This window comes from Sceloporus occidentalis, unplaced genomic scaffold (assembly GCF_023333645.1).
Source record: "Sceloporus occidentalis isolate IW3139 unplaced genomic scaffold, rSceOcc1.0.p SCAF_1, whole genome shotgun sequence".
Lineage (NCBI taxonomy): Eukaryota > Metazoa > Chordata > Lepidosauria > Squamata > Phrynosomatidae > Sceloporus > Sceloporus occidentalis.
In genome coordinates, this window is record NW_028316981.1 from 236,694,237 (window position 1) to 236,711,272 (window position 17,036).

Here is a 17,036-nt window from a genome sequence, read left to right on the forward strand (position 1 = left end):
TAAAGTCGAAGGCTTTCATGGCCGGCATCCATAGTTTTTTGTGGTTTTTTTGGGCTATGTGGCCATGTTCCAGAAAAGTTTCTTCCTGACGTTTCCTGAACTGAAGCATCTGGACTGGCTTCTACAGGCCAATAGTTATTCCAGCTCAGACATCAGAAAGGCTGCCAGGCCCAGGAAAACCCAGAGAAGTGAAGATAAGCAGCTACCCAAAGGGAAGGTATTTTTACCATACATCAAAGGAGTCACAGACAGAATAGGCAAAGTGGTGAGGAAGCACAACCTTCAAATGGTATACAAACTGACAAAGAAAATCCAGCAAATGCTTTGCTCAGCCAAGGACCAGAGAGACCCTCTCACAGCCGCAGGAGTTGACTGCATACCATGGAGCTGCAGACAAATCTACATAGGGACCACCAAATGCACTGTGCAAACCAGAATCAAGGAACACGAGAGACACTGCAGATGGCCAGCCAGAAAAATCAGCAGTAGCAGAACATGCCACAAACCATCCTGGGCATAAAATACTGTTTGAAAACACTGAAGTTCTGGACCATGCCAACCATTATCATGTCAGGATGCACAGGGAAGCCATTGAAATCCACAAACATCTGGACAATGTCAATCGGAAAGAAGAAACCCTTAAAGTGAACAAAATTTGGCTACTAGTCCTGAGGAATAGCAAAATAAGGACACAGCAAATGCAAATGGGAAACCATTCAGAGTCAGGGGCTTTCCCAGCAGATAATGATCACCAATTAGCAGACATTAATCCTCTTTTGCATTAGCCTCCCAGCCTGAGGCCAGCCATCAGCATAGAACAATACACATGCAAATCACTCCTGCATTCCCAGGCTCACACAGTATATATATACCCAATTTTTCCAGGCAAAGCATTTTCTGAAGATGTCAGCCACAGATGCTGGTGAAACATCAGGAAGAAACTTTTCTGGACCATGGCCACATAGCCCGAAAAACCCACAAAAAACAATTCACACAATGCTCATAATTTTTTCTTGCACAGTTTAAAACAGATGGAACAAGATGCCATCAACCTGGAACAAGAAACTGAGAGAGCAAGCAGTAAAATAAAACAAATTAACACAGAAAAAGTAAAACTTGTGGCAGAGTTTATGCGGCTAATACAGGTAAAAACAATTTTTAAAGGACTACTATTGGTACTATTGTATATTATGAAATTATGATGCATTACTACTTATTCATTCTCTCTTTGAAGAAGGCACATTTAAGTATATTAATTGGCAGGTATATTGAACTTAATTGCTTGTCACTCAATTACTTTCCCCATGTTAGAAATATTTTGTTGAGTGGTACTGGAAAACTTGAAAGCTTTTGATCAGTAGTGGAGGTTCAACACATGCAAATTATTATTTGTGTTAATCATATGGTACATTACGTGCATTAGCTGAACATGCTTTAAATTTGTGGAATCTGATTTTCTGGCATCAATGTTGCTGTCCACCTAAGTGTTCCAGTACCTGCATCAGCAATCAACTACTCTGCAAAATTTGTGTTTGTTCAAATCTGTGTTACAAGAAAGAATAATTGGTCAACTCAACCAGGGCAAAGGTTCCAGTAAGGTTGAACTTGTAAGATTGTGTTTCTTTTAATGCAGAGGTGAGGAACATCCATTTACATGTACATTATTAGTCAGTCCTTGGTAATACTCTTAGGCCAGTCTCTTGTTGGAATATAGCACCCGGCGGCCACCCAAATTGGAACTTGGGGGCTGTACAAATAGCCCTGTAGGGACAGTCTCCAGCCGCCCCTTTTTCATCCAGATTTGGGGCTGCGGCAACCGCAAGCCAGAGCCCCACTCTGGCCTTTCCAGGGCATGAAAAGGAGCCACAAAAAGTGGCTCCTTTTTGCACCCTGGAAAGGGCACCATAGCCATGCTGTGGCTTGGCAGTGCTCCTTTGGTGCTGCTTCATATGGATGCAGTGCTGGAGGAGCGCTGTAATGCTGTGCATCATGTGGTGCGGTACGCTGCGTCATGGTGCCCTGGGGGCGGAGCTGGGGCGTGTGTCATGGAGATGCTACGCCCCAACTCTGCCCCCCAGCCGACCTTTCAGGCTGGTGTGAAGAACTTCTTGATTGCCCCAAATGTTGCCTAGATTCTGTTAACCTGCACTCTGCTGGTTTTTTGATCCCACTTCTCTAACCATTGGTGCTCCTCCACTTGGGGGGATGGAATGCACAGTTTGTAAAAAACACGGTGTGTGTGATGCAATGATGAAGGTTTAATATAGGTTTATAGGTTTGCACAGTATTACTGCTGGAAGGAAAATGTGGATTTACTACTGTTTGCTAGTTTAAACATATTCCCTGAATGCTGTCACTGTTCCATCATGTAGATGGGAATGCTCTACGTCTTTTAATAAATGTTTAGAGAGTCAAAGTGGAATAGGTACACTAGGATGGGGTGGAAAGGTAAACAATAACCATGGTTCGGTACAAACTGCCTGAAAAGGCCTGCCTGCCAGCAGCCTAATTTCCTCCAGAGGGAAGCTGCAGCTGCCAAACTGTGCAGCTTCCCTCCAGAGGAAAAAGAACCCGGGAAAACTGGGTTCTTTTTCCACCACCATAGTCACGTCATGAGTACGCCAATGGTGCACTCATGAAGTAACTGGTGTGGCGTGGTGTGCGGATACTATGCGTCTGTTATGTCATACTGGCGGCGCCTATGTACACAGGGTGCCGCCATTGTAGCGCCGCCAGTATGTGCTAGGGTTAGGGACTGTGTGGTTGCCATGCGGTCCCTAACCCTAGTTGCGCTGCCGCCACTCCACAAAGGGGCCGTCTGTCCCGAGTCCGTGTTGTTTTTCCTCACTGATGTTGCAGGCACTCAGTTGCACTGTGGATTGCTCAGATTACAACAAACATTTTTGATGCATCTTCCTCAGTGCTTAAATACAGTGTAAAATATGGTGTCAATGTATTGGAGTCTTTTCTCCAAGACAATCTAAAGCAATTGTAACAACTGAGCAACAGTCAGGAAAATAATCTGGTATGGCTCCTACATGTCACATTGCATAATGATGATGTAATTGATAGGAGCATCATTCAGTATTTGGTAGCCTAAAGTGGGAGTGGGGATGGCACCTTTGTTGGTTGCCCCTACTGCCTGTGTACTGAACTGCTGCTAGGTTCTCTTGGGTTTTAGTTTTGTAACCTAGGCAGACATGCAGGGGTAAAAATACAAGTGCCAGGATGAGGATCGTGATATAGAAAACATCCAGTTATTGTGTTGTGTGTGAAGTTACTCCATGGTGTACAATAATAATAATAATAATAATAATAATAATATGATTTATTTGTATACCGCTTTTCCTACGATCAAAGCGGTTTACAGCATACATATGCATATACAAAACAAAGCAAGTAACAAAAAAAAAACTCTGCTTCTCTCCCCTCAAGATGGAGGTCAGGGGAGGGCTCTTCAACTTGGCAGGCAGAGGCCTGTTGTTTCTTGCCTGCTTCTCTCCCCTCAAGATGGAGATTTCTATAACAAATATGATAAGCCTCTAGACAAAGGGATGAAGCAGGTGGCCGGGAAGGAGTGGCTTCTGGCTCCAAGGCTGGGACAGTGGCAACCACATGACTAATTCCCAAAGCGGGCCTCTGCCTGCAGTCCCAAGCTGTGCCAGCCAGGAGTCAGTTTTAAATAACTCCTTTTTGTGGGAACTTTGGGCTCCATTTGGCAATGGTGGAGTGGCTTACAGCTGCTTTGGGGGCTGCAGCATGTGACCTCCATGCCCCCAAAGCAGCCAGAAGTCTCTTCTTTTGGCCCATGTGTTTTGGGCCTCAGATAGAATGTCAGATGTGTGACACTGCATTTGAAGTATAGTTGGTCAGCTTTCTGATAACATAAATTACATTATTAGTTTATCTCTATGCATAAGCTGTTAGCTCAGACAGAAAAGGCATTGCCACTAAACTGGCACCAGTGTCAAGTGTGACAAATGTTCTCCTCTTTAGCAGTCTCTCTGAACATTCTTTGCAGACTTGTATCACCTTGAATAAACAGAAAACAGCTTTAGTTCTACAGAATACAACATCTGTTTTTCACAAGAACAGAATAGAAGCTGAATGTAAAGCTGCAGTTGTACAGATACGAGCTGTAGAGGTAAGAGTTACATTTTTCAATTTGTTGAATGAACTTGAAAACATACTTAATATGTTAACCTGGAAAAAATGTTTGGAAGAAGGGCCATGGATCAGTGGCAGAGTTTACAGAACCTGAAATCTCTAAAAGGGGATAGCAAACTCTTCTGTCTGAAATACTGGACAAAATCCTGCTGCCTCTGATGATTTAGCTATACTCTTGCCCCATAAGGAAAGGTAAGTATAGAAGGGAAGGTTTTTTGCTTGGTTTTTTTAAAGTGGAAAGTGCACTATGATCCAGACAGCAAAGAATGAGTTAAATGTGGAGATTAAAAACAGATTAGAAATAGTAGTAAAGGAGGAGAGAGACAGTTAAAAGTTTCACTGACAAGGCAGGATTGATAAAACTGAGAGGGGAGAGATGAATACAGTGGATTCAGTGGAAAAGAAAAGGTTCATGACTATTGCCTCTGGAATGGATGCAAAGTGATAATAACCCAAAGGATTGTGGATTGCTCCTCTGCACCATCCGGAGAATTGCTGATGGTAAAGCTTGGATATAATGTCTAATATTAATTCCTTTCCCACTAATGAAAGCATAACCTAGTCATGTTATAATTGTAACATGATTGGGGGTAGTTTTATTCCTTTCATAGTATGGTAACTTTTTGTTACATTTCTTATTACTTTTTATCAAGTAAGGGCTCGAACAGAGAGGCTAAAATAAAGCTGTTTCAGGTCACTTTGGAGGTATGCTGTTTAAATGACACATGCATCTTAAGAGGCCAGAAGCTGCACCAAAGCTGCATTCCAGTCCTTAGGACTGAAAGGTGGCTTTAGCGTGGCTTCTGGCCTCTTAGGACGCATGCATAATTAAAACAGCATACCTCCAGAGTGGACTAAAGCGGCTTTATTTTGGCATGTCTGTTCATGCCCTAAGTCCCGTTAAAATCAATGAACTTAGGTTGCATCGACACTGGAGAAATAACCCGGTTTGGCACTGCTCTGCTCTGGGCCCCATAACAAATTCCAATTCCCAGAATTCCATAGCCTTGAGCCAGGGCGGTTAAAGCGGTACCAAACCAGGTTATTTCTCCAGTGTGGATACAGCCTCACTTGCCGGCAACTGTGTGGGTAAAATTGCAGCATTAAGCACTCACAGTAAGATAACAGGGAAAAAATGATCTGTTGTCCAAATAAAAATTTAAAATTTATAATCTTTCTTGTAGAAGAGGAATTCCTGCTTTTTGTAGCATTTGGTTCTTGTGAAGCAGAACAAACCAATTTATTAAAAGTAGCATTTAAAGTATAAATCTTTAAAGAAATTCTGTGGATTGTTCATGACCTCTTGTTGTGTTAGTCTGGACATACTGTCATGTCATTCTCTTACCGCTCCCCAATTATTCCTGTGCACAATTATTCAAAAGATTATTTAAATGATTAATGTATGCTTGTGCTTATTTTTAATTATGTTTCAAATTAGTCAGGTAAGTTTTATATTAAAGGCCAGCAGCTTATTGCCACCGAGGTGGATATGTTGAAGTAATGAAAGCAAATGGGAAAAGAATTACTTTCCTAAAGTTGAAACTATAATTGTATCTGCCTAAAGTTTTTGGACCTTAGAACTAGAATGAATTCTAAAAGATAGCAGTCCATGCTCTGGCTGTGACAATAGCAGTAACATTCAGCTAGGTGGAGCAATAGTCAGGTTCTAAATAAGATAATTTGTTATGTTCATATATACCTTACATTATCATTAGCAAAATAATATGAAGTGGCACAATGCTTATACAGATTACACTACCTTGATAAAAGTAGGTCAGTTTCTCTCTCTCTCTCTCTCTCTCTCTCTCTCTCTTTTTATATACAAACAACAAGACATAAAGTGGCAGCTAGGGGGCTATTTTTTCTGATGGTTCTTTTTGCCTCCCAAATGCAGTCTATGGGTTCAGCTGAACTGTACAGCAGCAGTTAACACCCATTGTTTTATATAACCAAGAGGGCTTGAACAGTTAAGTAAAAATTCCATTGCGTCTAATGTGCCTTGGAATTATTCCTGTTCCTGTGTGTTTTGTTGATAGTCTTTCAGAGAGCTTTGAACAAGCTGTGGCAGACAGGCAAAATACAATTCACTCTTTTTCTGTGGGAGACTAATGCCACATATGTACTTTCTGTGAGCTTCACACAGGGATTCATTGAGAATAGTTAAACATTGTCTTTTGGATTAGAATAAGTTGCCCTTGTTAATACACATGCACATTAAAAATGCCACATGAACATTGGCAGTTTTGATGTGTTTTTCATATTCAACAAAGCACTTTAGATCAGGAGCTCAAGTATTATTTTAAGCAACTCTGGTTATTTAATTCTCTTAATGAATATGAGTAACAAATATGTGTTTTATGACCCATATGGAACAGTCAGGGGGATTGTTAGCCCCATCTGCTCATCAGATAATTGGCACTGTCACCTTTGTGTTTGACAACTGTTTTGAGAGAGACTTGTAAATTGTCTTGCTGGGTGTGATTTTTTGGTACATGTACTGTGCACGTTTGAGAGAAATATCCACAAAGTTCTATTCAGAACATACATCACAGTCTTTATTTTAGAACACTTTTCAATAATATAGTAATCCTGGTTTTTCTTCTGACTGCATTGTTCATCTGTAATAATTTAGGGCAACTGTGAGATTGTGTGTCTCTTCAGCACAGGGCTTGTCTACATGAATATTTTAACCCAGTCCCCTGGGCTCATTCCATCCTGTTTACATGATATAAGGCCAAAACTCCAAGTCTGTTTCACACTGTCTTCATGACACCAATATCTGATTTGGGACTTCCTCCCCCTAAGCTTCATTTAAACAACTCACCTTTTGCTGCAGGTTTTTGGCTCTGTTTGGGGCAATGGTTGCTGCCATTTTACTCATGGTCCCTGTAAGCTGCCCAGTGCCGTAAGTTGGCAATTTCTTGAAGCCACACAACAATAAAGTCCTTGCCTGCTGACGCACAGACTAATACAAATGATAGAAAAAGAGAAAGGAATGTTGAGGAAAGGGGGGGAAAAGGGAATTCCCTTGGCATTTCTTGATGTTACAGAATCTTGACATTATCCTCTAATGTGGACAGGTTGGTCATCTTGCCTTTATGTATATACACACACAACCCAACAGCTCTTAGGGTGCATCTACATTAGAAATAATGCATTTTAAGTGTTGTAGGTCCATCCTATGGAATCCCAGGATTTGTAATTTTCAAGGTCTTTAGCCTTCTCTGCCAAAGAACGCTGGTGCCTTACAAAACTACAAATCCCAGGATTCTTTAGAATGGAACCATGGCAGTTAAAGTGGTGTCAAACTACTGTACATTATTTCTACAGTCTAGAGGCATCCCTCAGTCCTCGCCTGATAGCTTGAAGAACTTATTTCTTTTCAGCTATAGTTAAACATATCAAAGTAAATCACAAATAATCATACCCTGTGTGCAGTCAGATTAAAATAATAATAATAATAATAATAATAATAATAATAATAATAATAAACTCGCTGTTGGGGTGCTTTAGCCAGGGCACTCCAATGAGTTATTCTGCTTATTTAATTATTTTTGCTTTGAATGTGTGTGTGTGTGTGTGTGTGTGTGTGTGTGTGTGTGTTGCTGCTACTGCTGTTGTAAATAGCAATATCCATCCACTGAAATGATTCTAGAAGTTCTTCAGTGGAGGAAAACATTAATGTCAGAATTGGCCTCCATGGTGTGAATCACACTGACATATTTCGATGGTCAGATGTAGTTTGAGTAACATTTGCTAGTTTTTATATACCATGTTACAAATCATTGACACTCCTCCTAGGGCCTTGTTGTTGCATAACATTCATATTTGTTTGGCTGTTAGAAATAGAAAAATTAGTCCCGTCATTGGGACTAATTGATCTGTTTAATGATTTATGAGCATCCCATATTTTGTGAATAAATTTGTCTACAAATTTAAGATGCCTTGCCAAAACAGCACATAGCTTTTCCTGTTACATAGTTGCCATGATATCATAATTGTTGGTTTGAGAGCATCTGTAAACTTAGGTGCCAAGAGCTGATTTCTAACTCACCATGGCCCATTACAGACAGGGGCTGGCATACAATTGGTTAGTTCTAACTAGAATACACCTGTTCAATCAGTTGTTGAATGGTGACTCAACACATAGTTAAATCCCATTGATTCAGTGAATCTACTCTAGTCAGGACTGATAACAGGAATTACACCATAGTGAAAGATCATGGCTTTCTGCTTTGTGATGGAGCTAAGGTGAGCCTATTTGTGCCAGGTTCCTTTCCCCTCCTCTTTTGCACCCACACAGTTAACTGAAGCTTTTCCACTCAGTTTTAAACAAATCATACTTCCCTGTCATCTATAAATTCAGAGAAATGTGATTTGTTAAAACTGTGGTTAGTGAGGACAAGTCAAGATCACAATGTGGTTTAAACAAACCACAATTTTTCAAGTTCACATATCTTAAACTATAGCCAGTTTAAAACCAGAAATGGCCATTTATAGTTTCTGTGTCTGGCACATGAGAGGGAGGCAGGGAGAAGAATGTGAGCCTGAAACTTGCCACAACTCTGTCGTATCTGGGCTGACCAACAGCAAGCCAGAAACTATTTGGTGTCCTAATCTGCAGAGATGTAATTTAGCATAGGAGAATGTCTGGTCCATAAGCCAAATCCGTTTACAGAGATCTTGGGAATGCCCCTTCTCTTGCTTAAAGTCCAGCCTAAATCCATTGGGTGTGGACATCAGAGAGGGATATGTCTGTGATATGGCATGTAGGAATTCCTCCCCTTTGATCAGAGACTGAGATAACTGAGAAGATGAATCTGGGAGCTGGCTTGGCCCATTCGACATTGCCCTCGGTGGGGCAAAGTGTGGCGTTGATCAAGTGCAGCCAATGTTCCTTCAGTATTATTTTCTTATGATAAATAAATATCAGACTAGCCAGTGCTTGGGTCTGTGTAGAACTCCCCTCCCTATTGTCTTAATGGGGAAAGCAAGAAGAGAATAAAAGTAGGTCTTTTCCTGAAGTGACAAAGCTTTTTTCTAAGCTTTTTGTGTGGTCACATTGGCTTTTTTAGATGGACTACCCCATTCATTGTAATTGTGTCTGTGCCTTAGTAATTTCTAAAAGAACTCCCACCCATCACTTGGATGTTTGCTAATGATAGCTAAAAGTTTATTCTGTTGGGTTTTGAAAATGTGTGCAATATAACTAGTGGGAGCTATCAGGATTACTTCTGCTGTTGAAATCTGTTCCCATGAAGAGATAAAACACAGAAAATAGAATCAAAAGTAGTGGTGGGGAATATCTTCAGGAGCCCAGAAATTTTGCTGAGACACATGAGCTCTGGCAGTTCCAGCCAGCAGCTTTGGATGAGCAGTTAACCATGGTATAGACTTCGTGTCTGATATGACAAAATTGGATGTAAACACTTTGGTTTTTTAGAGTTGTTAATGTTATGTTAGGTTCAGAGTGGTTTTGTATGTACATTTCAGGTATCACAAGGTAGTGATAAATTGTTGTTTTGTTCTGATGGTATCTGTGATGTTGATTCATTATAATAATAATAATAATAAATTTTATTTCTACCCCGCCTTTCCATAAATATGATCAAGGCGGCTTACAAAATTTAAAACATTACAATACAAGATAAAAATTGATATTAATTGATAATTGATATTAATTAATAATTGATATGAATTAAAAAAGAATGTTGTCTTCCAGGCGAGGCCTGTTGTTGCTGGCCTGCCTCTCTCCCCCTCAAGATGGTGGTTGGGGGAGGGCTCTTTGTCTTCCAGGCCTGGCCTCTCTCCCCCTCAAGATGGTGGTTGGAGGAGGGCTCTTTGTCTTCCAGGCCTGGACTCTCTCCCCCTCAAGATGGTGGTTGGAGGAGGGCCCTTTTTCTTCCAGGCCTGGACTCTCTCCCCCTCAAGATGGTGGTTGGAGGAGGGCTCTTTGTCTTCCAGGCCTGGCCTCTCTCCCCCTCAAGATGGTGGTTGGAGGAGGGCTCTTTGTCTTCCAGGCCTGGCCTCTCTCCCCCTCAAGATGGTGGTTGGAGGAGGGCTCTTTGTCTTCCAGGCCTGGCCTCTCTCCCCCTCAAGATGGTGGTTGGAGGAGGGCTCTTTTTCTTCCAGGCCTGGCCTCTCTCCCCCTCAAGATGGTGGTTGGAGGAGGGCTCTTTGTCTTCCAGGCCTGGCCTCTCTTCCCCTCAAGATGGTGGTTGGAGGAGGGCTCTTTGTCTTCCAGGCCTGGCCTCTCTCCCCCTCAAGATGGTGGTTGGAGGAGGGCTCTTTTTCTTCCAGGCCTGGCCTCTCTCCCCCTCAAGATGGTGGTTGGAGGAAGGCTCTTTGTCTTCCAGGCCTGGACTCTCTCCCCCTCAAGATGATGGTTGGAGGAGGGCTCTTTTTCTTCCAGGCCTGGCCTCTCTCCCCCTCAAGATGGTGGTTGGAAGAAGGCTCTTTGTCTTCCAGGCCTGGACTCTCTCCCCCTCAAGATGGTGGTTGGAGGAGGGCTCTTTTTCTTCAGGCCTGGCCTCTCTCCCCCTCAAGATGGTGGTTGGAGGAGGGCTCTTTGTCTTCCAGGCCTGGCCTCTCTCCCCCTCAAGATGGTGGTTGGAGGAGGGCTCTTTGTCTTCCAGGCCTGGCCTCTCTTCCCCTCAAGATGGTGGTTGGAGGAGGGCTCTTTTTCTTCAGGCCTGGCCTCTCTCCCCCTCAAGATGGTGGTTGGAGGAGGGCTCTTTGTCTTCCAGGCCTGGCCTCTCTCCCCCTCAAGATGGTGGTTGGAGGAAGGCTCTTTGTCTTCCAGGCCTGGCCTCTCTCCCCCTCAAGATGGTGGTTGGAGGAGGGCTCTTTGTCTTCCAGGCCTGGACTCTCTCCCCCTCAAGATGGTGGTTGGAGGAGGGCTCTTTTTCTTCCAGGCCTGGCCTCTCACCCCCTCAAGATGGTGGTTGGAGGAGGGCTCTTTGTCTTCCAGGCCTGGCCTCTCTCCCCCTCAAGATGGTGGTTGGAGGAGGGCTCTTTTTCTTCCAGGCCTGGCCTCTCTCCCCCTCAAGATGGTGGTTGGAGGAGGGCTCTTTGTCTTCCAGGCCTGGCCTCTCTTCCCCTCAAGATGGTGGTTGGAGGAGGGCTCTTTGTCTTCCAGGCCTGGCCTCTCTCCCCCTCAAGATGGTGGTTGGAGGAGGGCTCTTTTTCTTCCAGGCCTGGCCTCTCTCCCCCTCAAGATGGTGGTTGGAGGAGGGCTCTTTTTCTTCAGGCCTGGCCTCTCTCCCCCTCAAGATGGTGGTTGGAGGAGGGCTCTTTGTCTTCCAGGCCTGGCCTCTCTCCCCCTCAAGATGGTGGTTGGAGGAAGGCTCTTTGTCTTCCAGGCCTGGCCTCTCTCCCCCTCAAGATGGTGGTTGGAGGAGGGCTCTTTGTCTTCCAGGCCTGGACTCTCTCCCCCTCAAGATGGTGGTTGGAGGAGGGCTCTTTTTCTTCCAGGCCTGGCCTCTCTCCCCCTCAAGATGGTGGTTGGAGGAGGGCTCTTTGTCTTCCAGGCCTGGCCTCTCTCCCCCTCAAGATGGTGGTTGGAGGAGGGCTCTTTGTCTTCCAGGCCTGGACTCTCTCCCCCTCAAGATGGTGGTTGGAGGAGGGCTCTTTTTCTTCAGGCCTGGCCTCTCTCCCCCTCAAGATGGTGGTTGGAGGAGGGCTCTTTTTCTTCAGGCCTGGCCTCTCTCCCCCTCAAGATGGTGGTTGGAGGAGGGCTCTTTGTCTTCCAGGCCTGGCCTCTCTCCCCCTCAAGATGGTGGTTGGAGGAGGGCTCTTTGTCTTCTAGGCCATGAGCGGAACTAGCATTTCATTGAAGCCCAGTGGAGGAGAAGCCAGTCTCATAGGTCATATCCAGGACTTCTTCTGTTTTTGTGTCAGTGCATCTTATTCTTTGTATGGATGAGCATCATAAAAGTTGTCCCAGTCTGTGATAGTAAAATGGGAGATGTAGCACCATGAAGATCTGTATTCAAGTTCCCACTCAGATATGATGCTCATTGGTTAACTCTGCTTCAGAAATGGTATCCCAGCTCAACTAAGGATGATGGGTGTGGGGGAAGAGAAACCATTCATGTTGCTCTGTGCTGATTGCATGAAGTGCATTGTAATTAAGTTAAATCAATGAATCTCCCTTGCCATTTATGTACATCTGAGGGAGGTGTGGAGCTCATGGCAGTCCTTTTGGCTTGGAGCTGAAAACCCTTTATGCTCTTTAGTACATTTTAAAGGTCGTTTGGGTAGTAACTCTACATATTGCTATTTTATGTGTTAGATCCAGTCAGCAGACTGAATTGGCTATCTTGAACAAGAGCTAGGTATAAGCTATGAGCTATGGCCAATAAGTGTTGGATAAAGCAGAAAAAACAGACAAGCTAGGTTGCCCCTGCATTCTAAAGATTATGAAGCACAACCTCTTTACTCCTAAGATGGACCCTGTGTCTCCTCCTACATATATGTCTCCTCCAAATTCACCTTCTCTCATTGTATCAGTCGTATCTTGGACTAGTTAAAAGGTAGTTAAAAAGAGAACTCACTTATTATTTCAAAATTCAGACTCTGAGTAGAAATTATAGCCAATTCCTTGTTGGATTTTTATATGCATAGCAGTTACAGTCATCCCTCCATATTTGCGGCTTTGATATTTGCGGATTTGATTATTCACGGATTTCATTAATATGTTCTCTCTAGGACTGTCTAGGTCCTCCAGTGCAACTCTATGGTCAACTTTAACTAAAATTTGCACTGAAAGACCATTTGTAGCTACTCCAGTGCCATTCTATGGTCAGTGTATGTTGGACAATGACCACAGAGTTGGACTGGAGGACCTAGAGATTCCTAGAGAGGTGTCCTCTCAGGTAAAAACAGTGTTTTTGTTATTTGCGGTTTTTCCATATTCACAGGGGTCTTGTTCCCCTAACCCTAGCGAATATGGAGGGACAACTGTACTTATTTGGTCTTATTAAGATAAATACTTTCTCTCCCTAAAATCAGTAGGAAAAGTTGTGTTGGTATGTGAGGAGAGGTTTCTTAACTTTGGATCTTATTCAGTGCAGAGTTCAGGGCAGTCATGTCTTAGGAATCCCAGAACTCTTAATAAGTGTTGGAAGTGTTGCCAGGATTAAACTGTGTTCAATCGATCGATACTGTTGTTTATTGCATATTAGTCAGGAGATTTGTTGAATTCCTGGTTGGCCATCAGATACAGTTGTTGGGCTCTGTTTTATCTAGCAGTTCACAATATCAGAAGTCCGTGTAATGATAATGTTTTTATTGTGTTTACTTGAAGCCAACCAGCTTTTCTTTAAAAATAAAGAGACTATCTTCAGTTTGCGTTGCTTTTGTTTATTGTAGAACCAACTGATGGAGTTGGAAGAAAAGAAGAGAGTCCTTTTGGAGAGGTGTAAAGAATTAATTCGGAAAGCTGAGCAAGCTTGTAACCTACAACCAGATCAAAAAATTCCAGAAGAATTAAGCAAAGTAAGAATCACAATAGAAGATATCATTTTCTCTCTCTGTCTCTCGTTCTCTCTCTCTCTCTCTCTTGGTCTTTTCCTCCCTCCCTCCCTCCCTCAAACATGTTTTTAGGGTGGGTTGGCTATATAATTCAAACAAAATACACATCTTCAAAACATCTGCAGTAAACCAGTAAAACAAAATAGTAAAAAAACCTTTGAACCTAAAGCTAGGAAGAATGAAATAAAATCTATGTGACACTGCATTTTTACCGTAACATTTGTGGCCAGGCAACCACCATCAAGGAAGCCCTCTCTTTTTTCTATTCACTGTCTTCAAAAACAGGATCCATTCATAGGCAGATTCAAATCCCTCAGTCCAATCGGTATAGAGCTTTAAATGTCACCATCAGCCTACCACTTTGAATTATTCTTGGAATGGGGCTGGTGGGGTGTATTCTTCATAACCACTCCCCAGTTAGTAGTCTTAACAGTGATATTCTAAACTGTCATTTCTTTAAAAGCCACCTAACATGCTCTAAACCACAGTAGTGAAAACTGGGTGTGAATAATCAGCAAGATTTCAGCTAGTTCTACTAGCCTTAGTTTTTGAAAATTGTTCTGTGCTACAGAGACTGCTTGAGGCTGTCATCCAGTCCCTCACTGATTGCAGACACTGGCTTAGATCTTACACTGTGTTGTCTGATTCAGATTAAAAGAGGAATAAAGCTTTATATTATCAGATCTTGGACTCTTAAGGCCCTCCTCGGTTAGCATTCTGTTGAACTTCACTCAAACGCACCTCTTCTTGCTGAGTTTCCAAAGGGTACTATAGTTTTAACACATGAATAAATTAGTCTGTCCTTTGTGTTTCCTAATTTAATTGTTCATACTTACACTGTCTTTTTGGTGTATGAGCCTTTTGTTAACTTCTTTTGAATTGTTTATCATGGCTATATCCACACTTCAGAAATAATCCAATTTGACACCACTATAACTACTATGGTTCAGTAATATGGAATTTTGGGAATTGTAGTTTTGTAAGACATTTTGTCTTCTCTATTAGATCACAATGTGGTTTAAACAAACCACCATTTTTCAAGTTCACATTGTTGTGCCTCAACCAACTACAGATTCCATGATTTCACAGAACAGAGTCATGGCAGTTAAAGTGGTATCAAACTGGATTATTTGTGCAGTGCAGATGCAACCCCAGTGCAGTTCCTCACTACAGCACAAGCATACCTTCCAGACAAGGCTCCATTGTGATACAGTTCACTTTATTCTGTGTCCACAACAGCGGAAATACCCATGTTGCATTCCAGATATTTGATCAGAGACATGTGAGCTTATCTATCAAGTTATGTATCATACAAAAGAATAATTTTTAAAAAAATTCCTTTCACATTTCAAAAAACTGGCATGAAAGCCCACTTGTTTTTCTGTCAGTTAAAATTCTGTGGAGTCCTTGTATCTTTTAGGTTCCTATTATTTCTGCTTGTAACAGTACTTGAGATTTTGATAAGCAACATAACTCCCACAGAAGGGTACATATTGAGTTGTGACCACCAAAGAAGAATAATTATAATCAAGAACCCATAGTTCCTTGCCCCATAGCATTCTCTTGCTCTTTAGTGAGTGTGACAAGAAGTGTCCTAGACGTCTCCCATTTAAAATTGTGAAGAAGGCATAGATTGTCTCTACTGTAGAGCACAACTGCAGGCAATATCCCATTTTCTCTCCAACTCCAAGCTAAGAGGGGAAAGTTGCCGCTTGGTGCTTCAGTGTCACCTTGGAACAGCTCACCAGGCCACCACTGAATCTGTCTTCTACTCCTCACCCCAGCTTAAAGTGAACAGGAAAAATCTGTTCTGGCCCTCATCCTATTCTGCAGCCTCTTGCTTCTGAATGATTCAGAAGCACCCCTTGACTCAAGGAAGGAGATTGGGAGAATGATTATTAACTCTCAGTGGACATAGCAAATGTAAGTGTAAGTAGAAGAGATTCTATCTCATTTTCCCCTGCCCACCCTCTCCTTAGCAAGTAGCAATAGCAAGTACAGTAGAGTCTCGGTTAACTGACCTTCAGTTAACCGACACTCTGGATTATCCAACCCCCCTCGCCTCCCCTCCCTCCTCCTCCCTCCCTCCCGCCCTCCCTTCCTCGTTCCCTACTTACCTTCCTCCACAGCCACTGAGTCCTCTCCTGCCCTGCCTCCCTTCCCTTCCCCTCAAAGGACTCTGAAGAGCCCTTTGGAGTAAAGGGGAAGTCCGGGAAGAGGAGGACCGGCTGGGTGCCCAGGCTTCTTCTTCCCTGCCTCCCTTTCCTCTCCCCCATTGAGCCCATTGAGGGAGAGGAAATGCCCGGGAAAAAGAGGTCTGGGCCCATGCCGAGGCCTCTCCCTCCTGGCTTCTCTTTCTTCCAACCGAACGGACTCCTTCAGGAGTCCATTCGAGGGGAGGAAAGACCCAGGAAAGGAGGCCTGGGTGCTCGGCCCAGGCTTGTCCTCTGCAGCCACAGAGGACAGGCCAGGGCCGGGCATCCAGGTGTCCTCGAGGAGGCTGCATCCTCGGCCCCTGCTTGTCCTCCGCGGCCACGGAGGACAGGCCAAGGCCGGGCACCCAGGCCTCCTCGAGGAGGCTGCATCCTCGGCCCCAGCTTGTCCTCTGCGGCCATGGAGGACAGGCCAGGGCCGGGCACCCAGGCCTCCTTGAAGAGGCTGCATCCTTGGCCCAGGACTAAGGTAAGCACGGAGGGAGGGGAGGCGAGGGACTTTTGTCCCCAATGGCGGTGCACCGCCATTGGGGACAATGAGCCTCAGATTATCCGACATTTTTGGCTATCCGACTATCAGTCAGCCCGTTTATGTTGGATAATCAAGACTCTGCTGTACATTTCTATACTGCTTATCAGTGCACTTAAGCATTCCCTAAGTGGTTTGCAATGTGTAAGCCATTTACCCTCAACAAGCTGGGTACACATTTTAGCAACATACGGAAGGATGCAAGGCTCAGTCAACCCTGGAGCCCTGCCTGGGATTGAACTCACAACTTTGTGGCTGCGAATGGCTGCAGTGCTGGTATTTAACCACTGCACCACCAGGGCTCCTTATTGTAAGTACTATGCTGGATATCACACTACACTGTTATAGCGCTATTAATCTACTTTAACTGCTTTGGCTGCCTTCTGTGGAATCCTAGATTTGTAGTTTAGGGAAGGACATTTAGAATTTTCAGCCAGAGAACTCATAGGTCTCACTAAACTCTAAGCCCCAGAACTCTAAAAGAGGCAGATATAGCACTTAAAGTGGAATAATACCATTATAACAGTGTAGTGTCATATTGACCTAAGTGCTTTCAGGTACTAAAAACACATACATATATGAGGTTGTGTACA

General features: G+C 43.5%; 1 protein-coding gene across 4 annotated transcripts in view; it reads left to right on the top strand.

The window, feature by feature from the left end:
• Positions 1 to 17,036, top strand: part of LOC149323644 (structural maintenance of chromosomes protein 5-like) — a 60,079-nt gene that overhangs the window by 30,106 nt on the left and 12,937 nt on the right. For all 4 annotated transcript variants that reach the window (XM_089490518.1, XM_089490526.1, XM_089490531.1 and 1 more), the window contains 3 exons: positions 1,022 to 1,145; positions 4,022 to 4,144; positions 13,540 to 13,665. In XM_089490518.1, the coding sequence (XP_089346644.1) occupies positions 1,022 to 1,145; positions 4,022 to 4,144; positions 13,540 to 13,665 (373 nt within the window). The remainder of the gene's footprint in view (positions 1 to 1,021; positions 1,146 to 4,021; positions 4,145 to 13,539; positions 13,666 to 17,036) is intronic.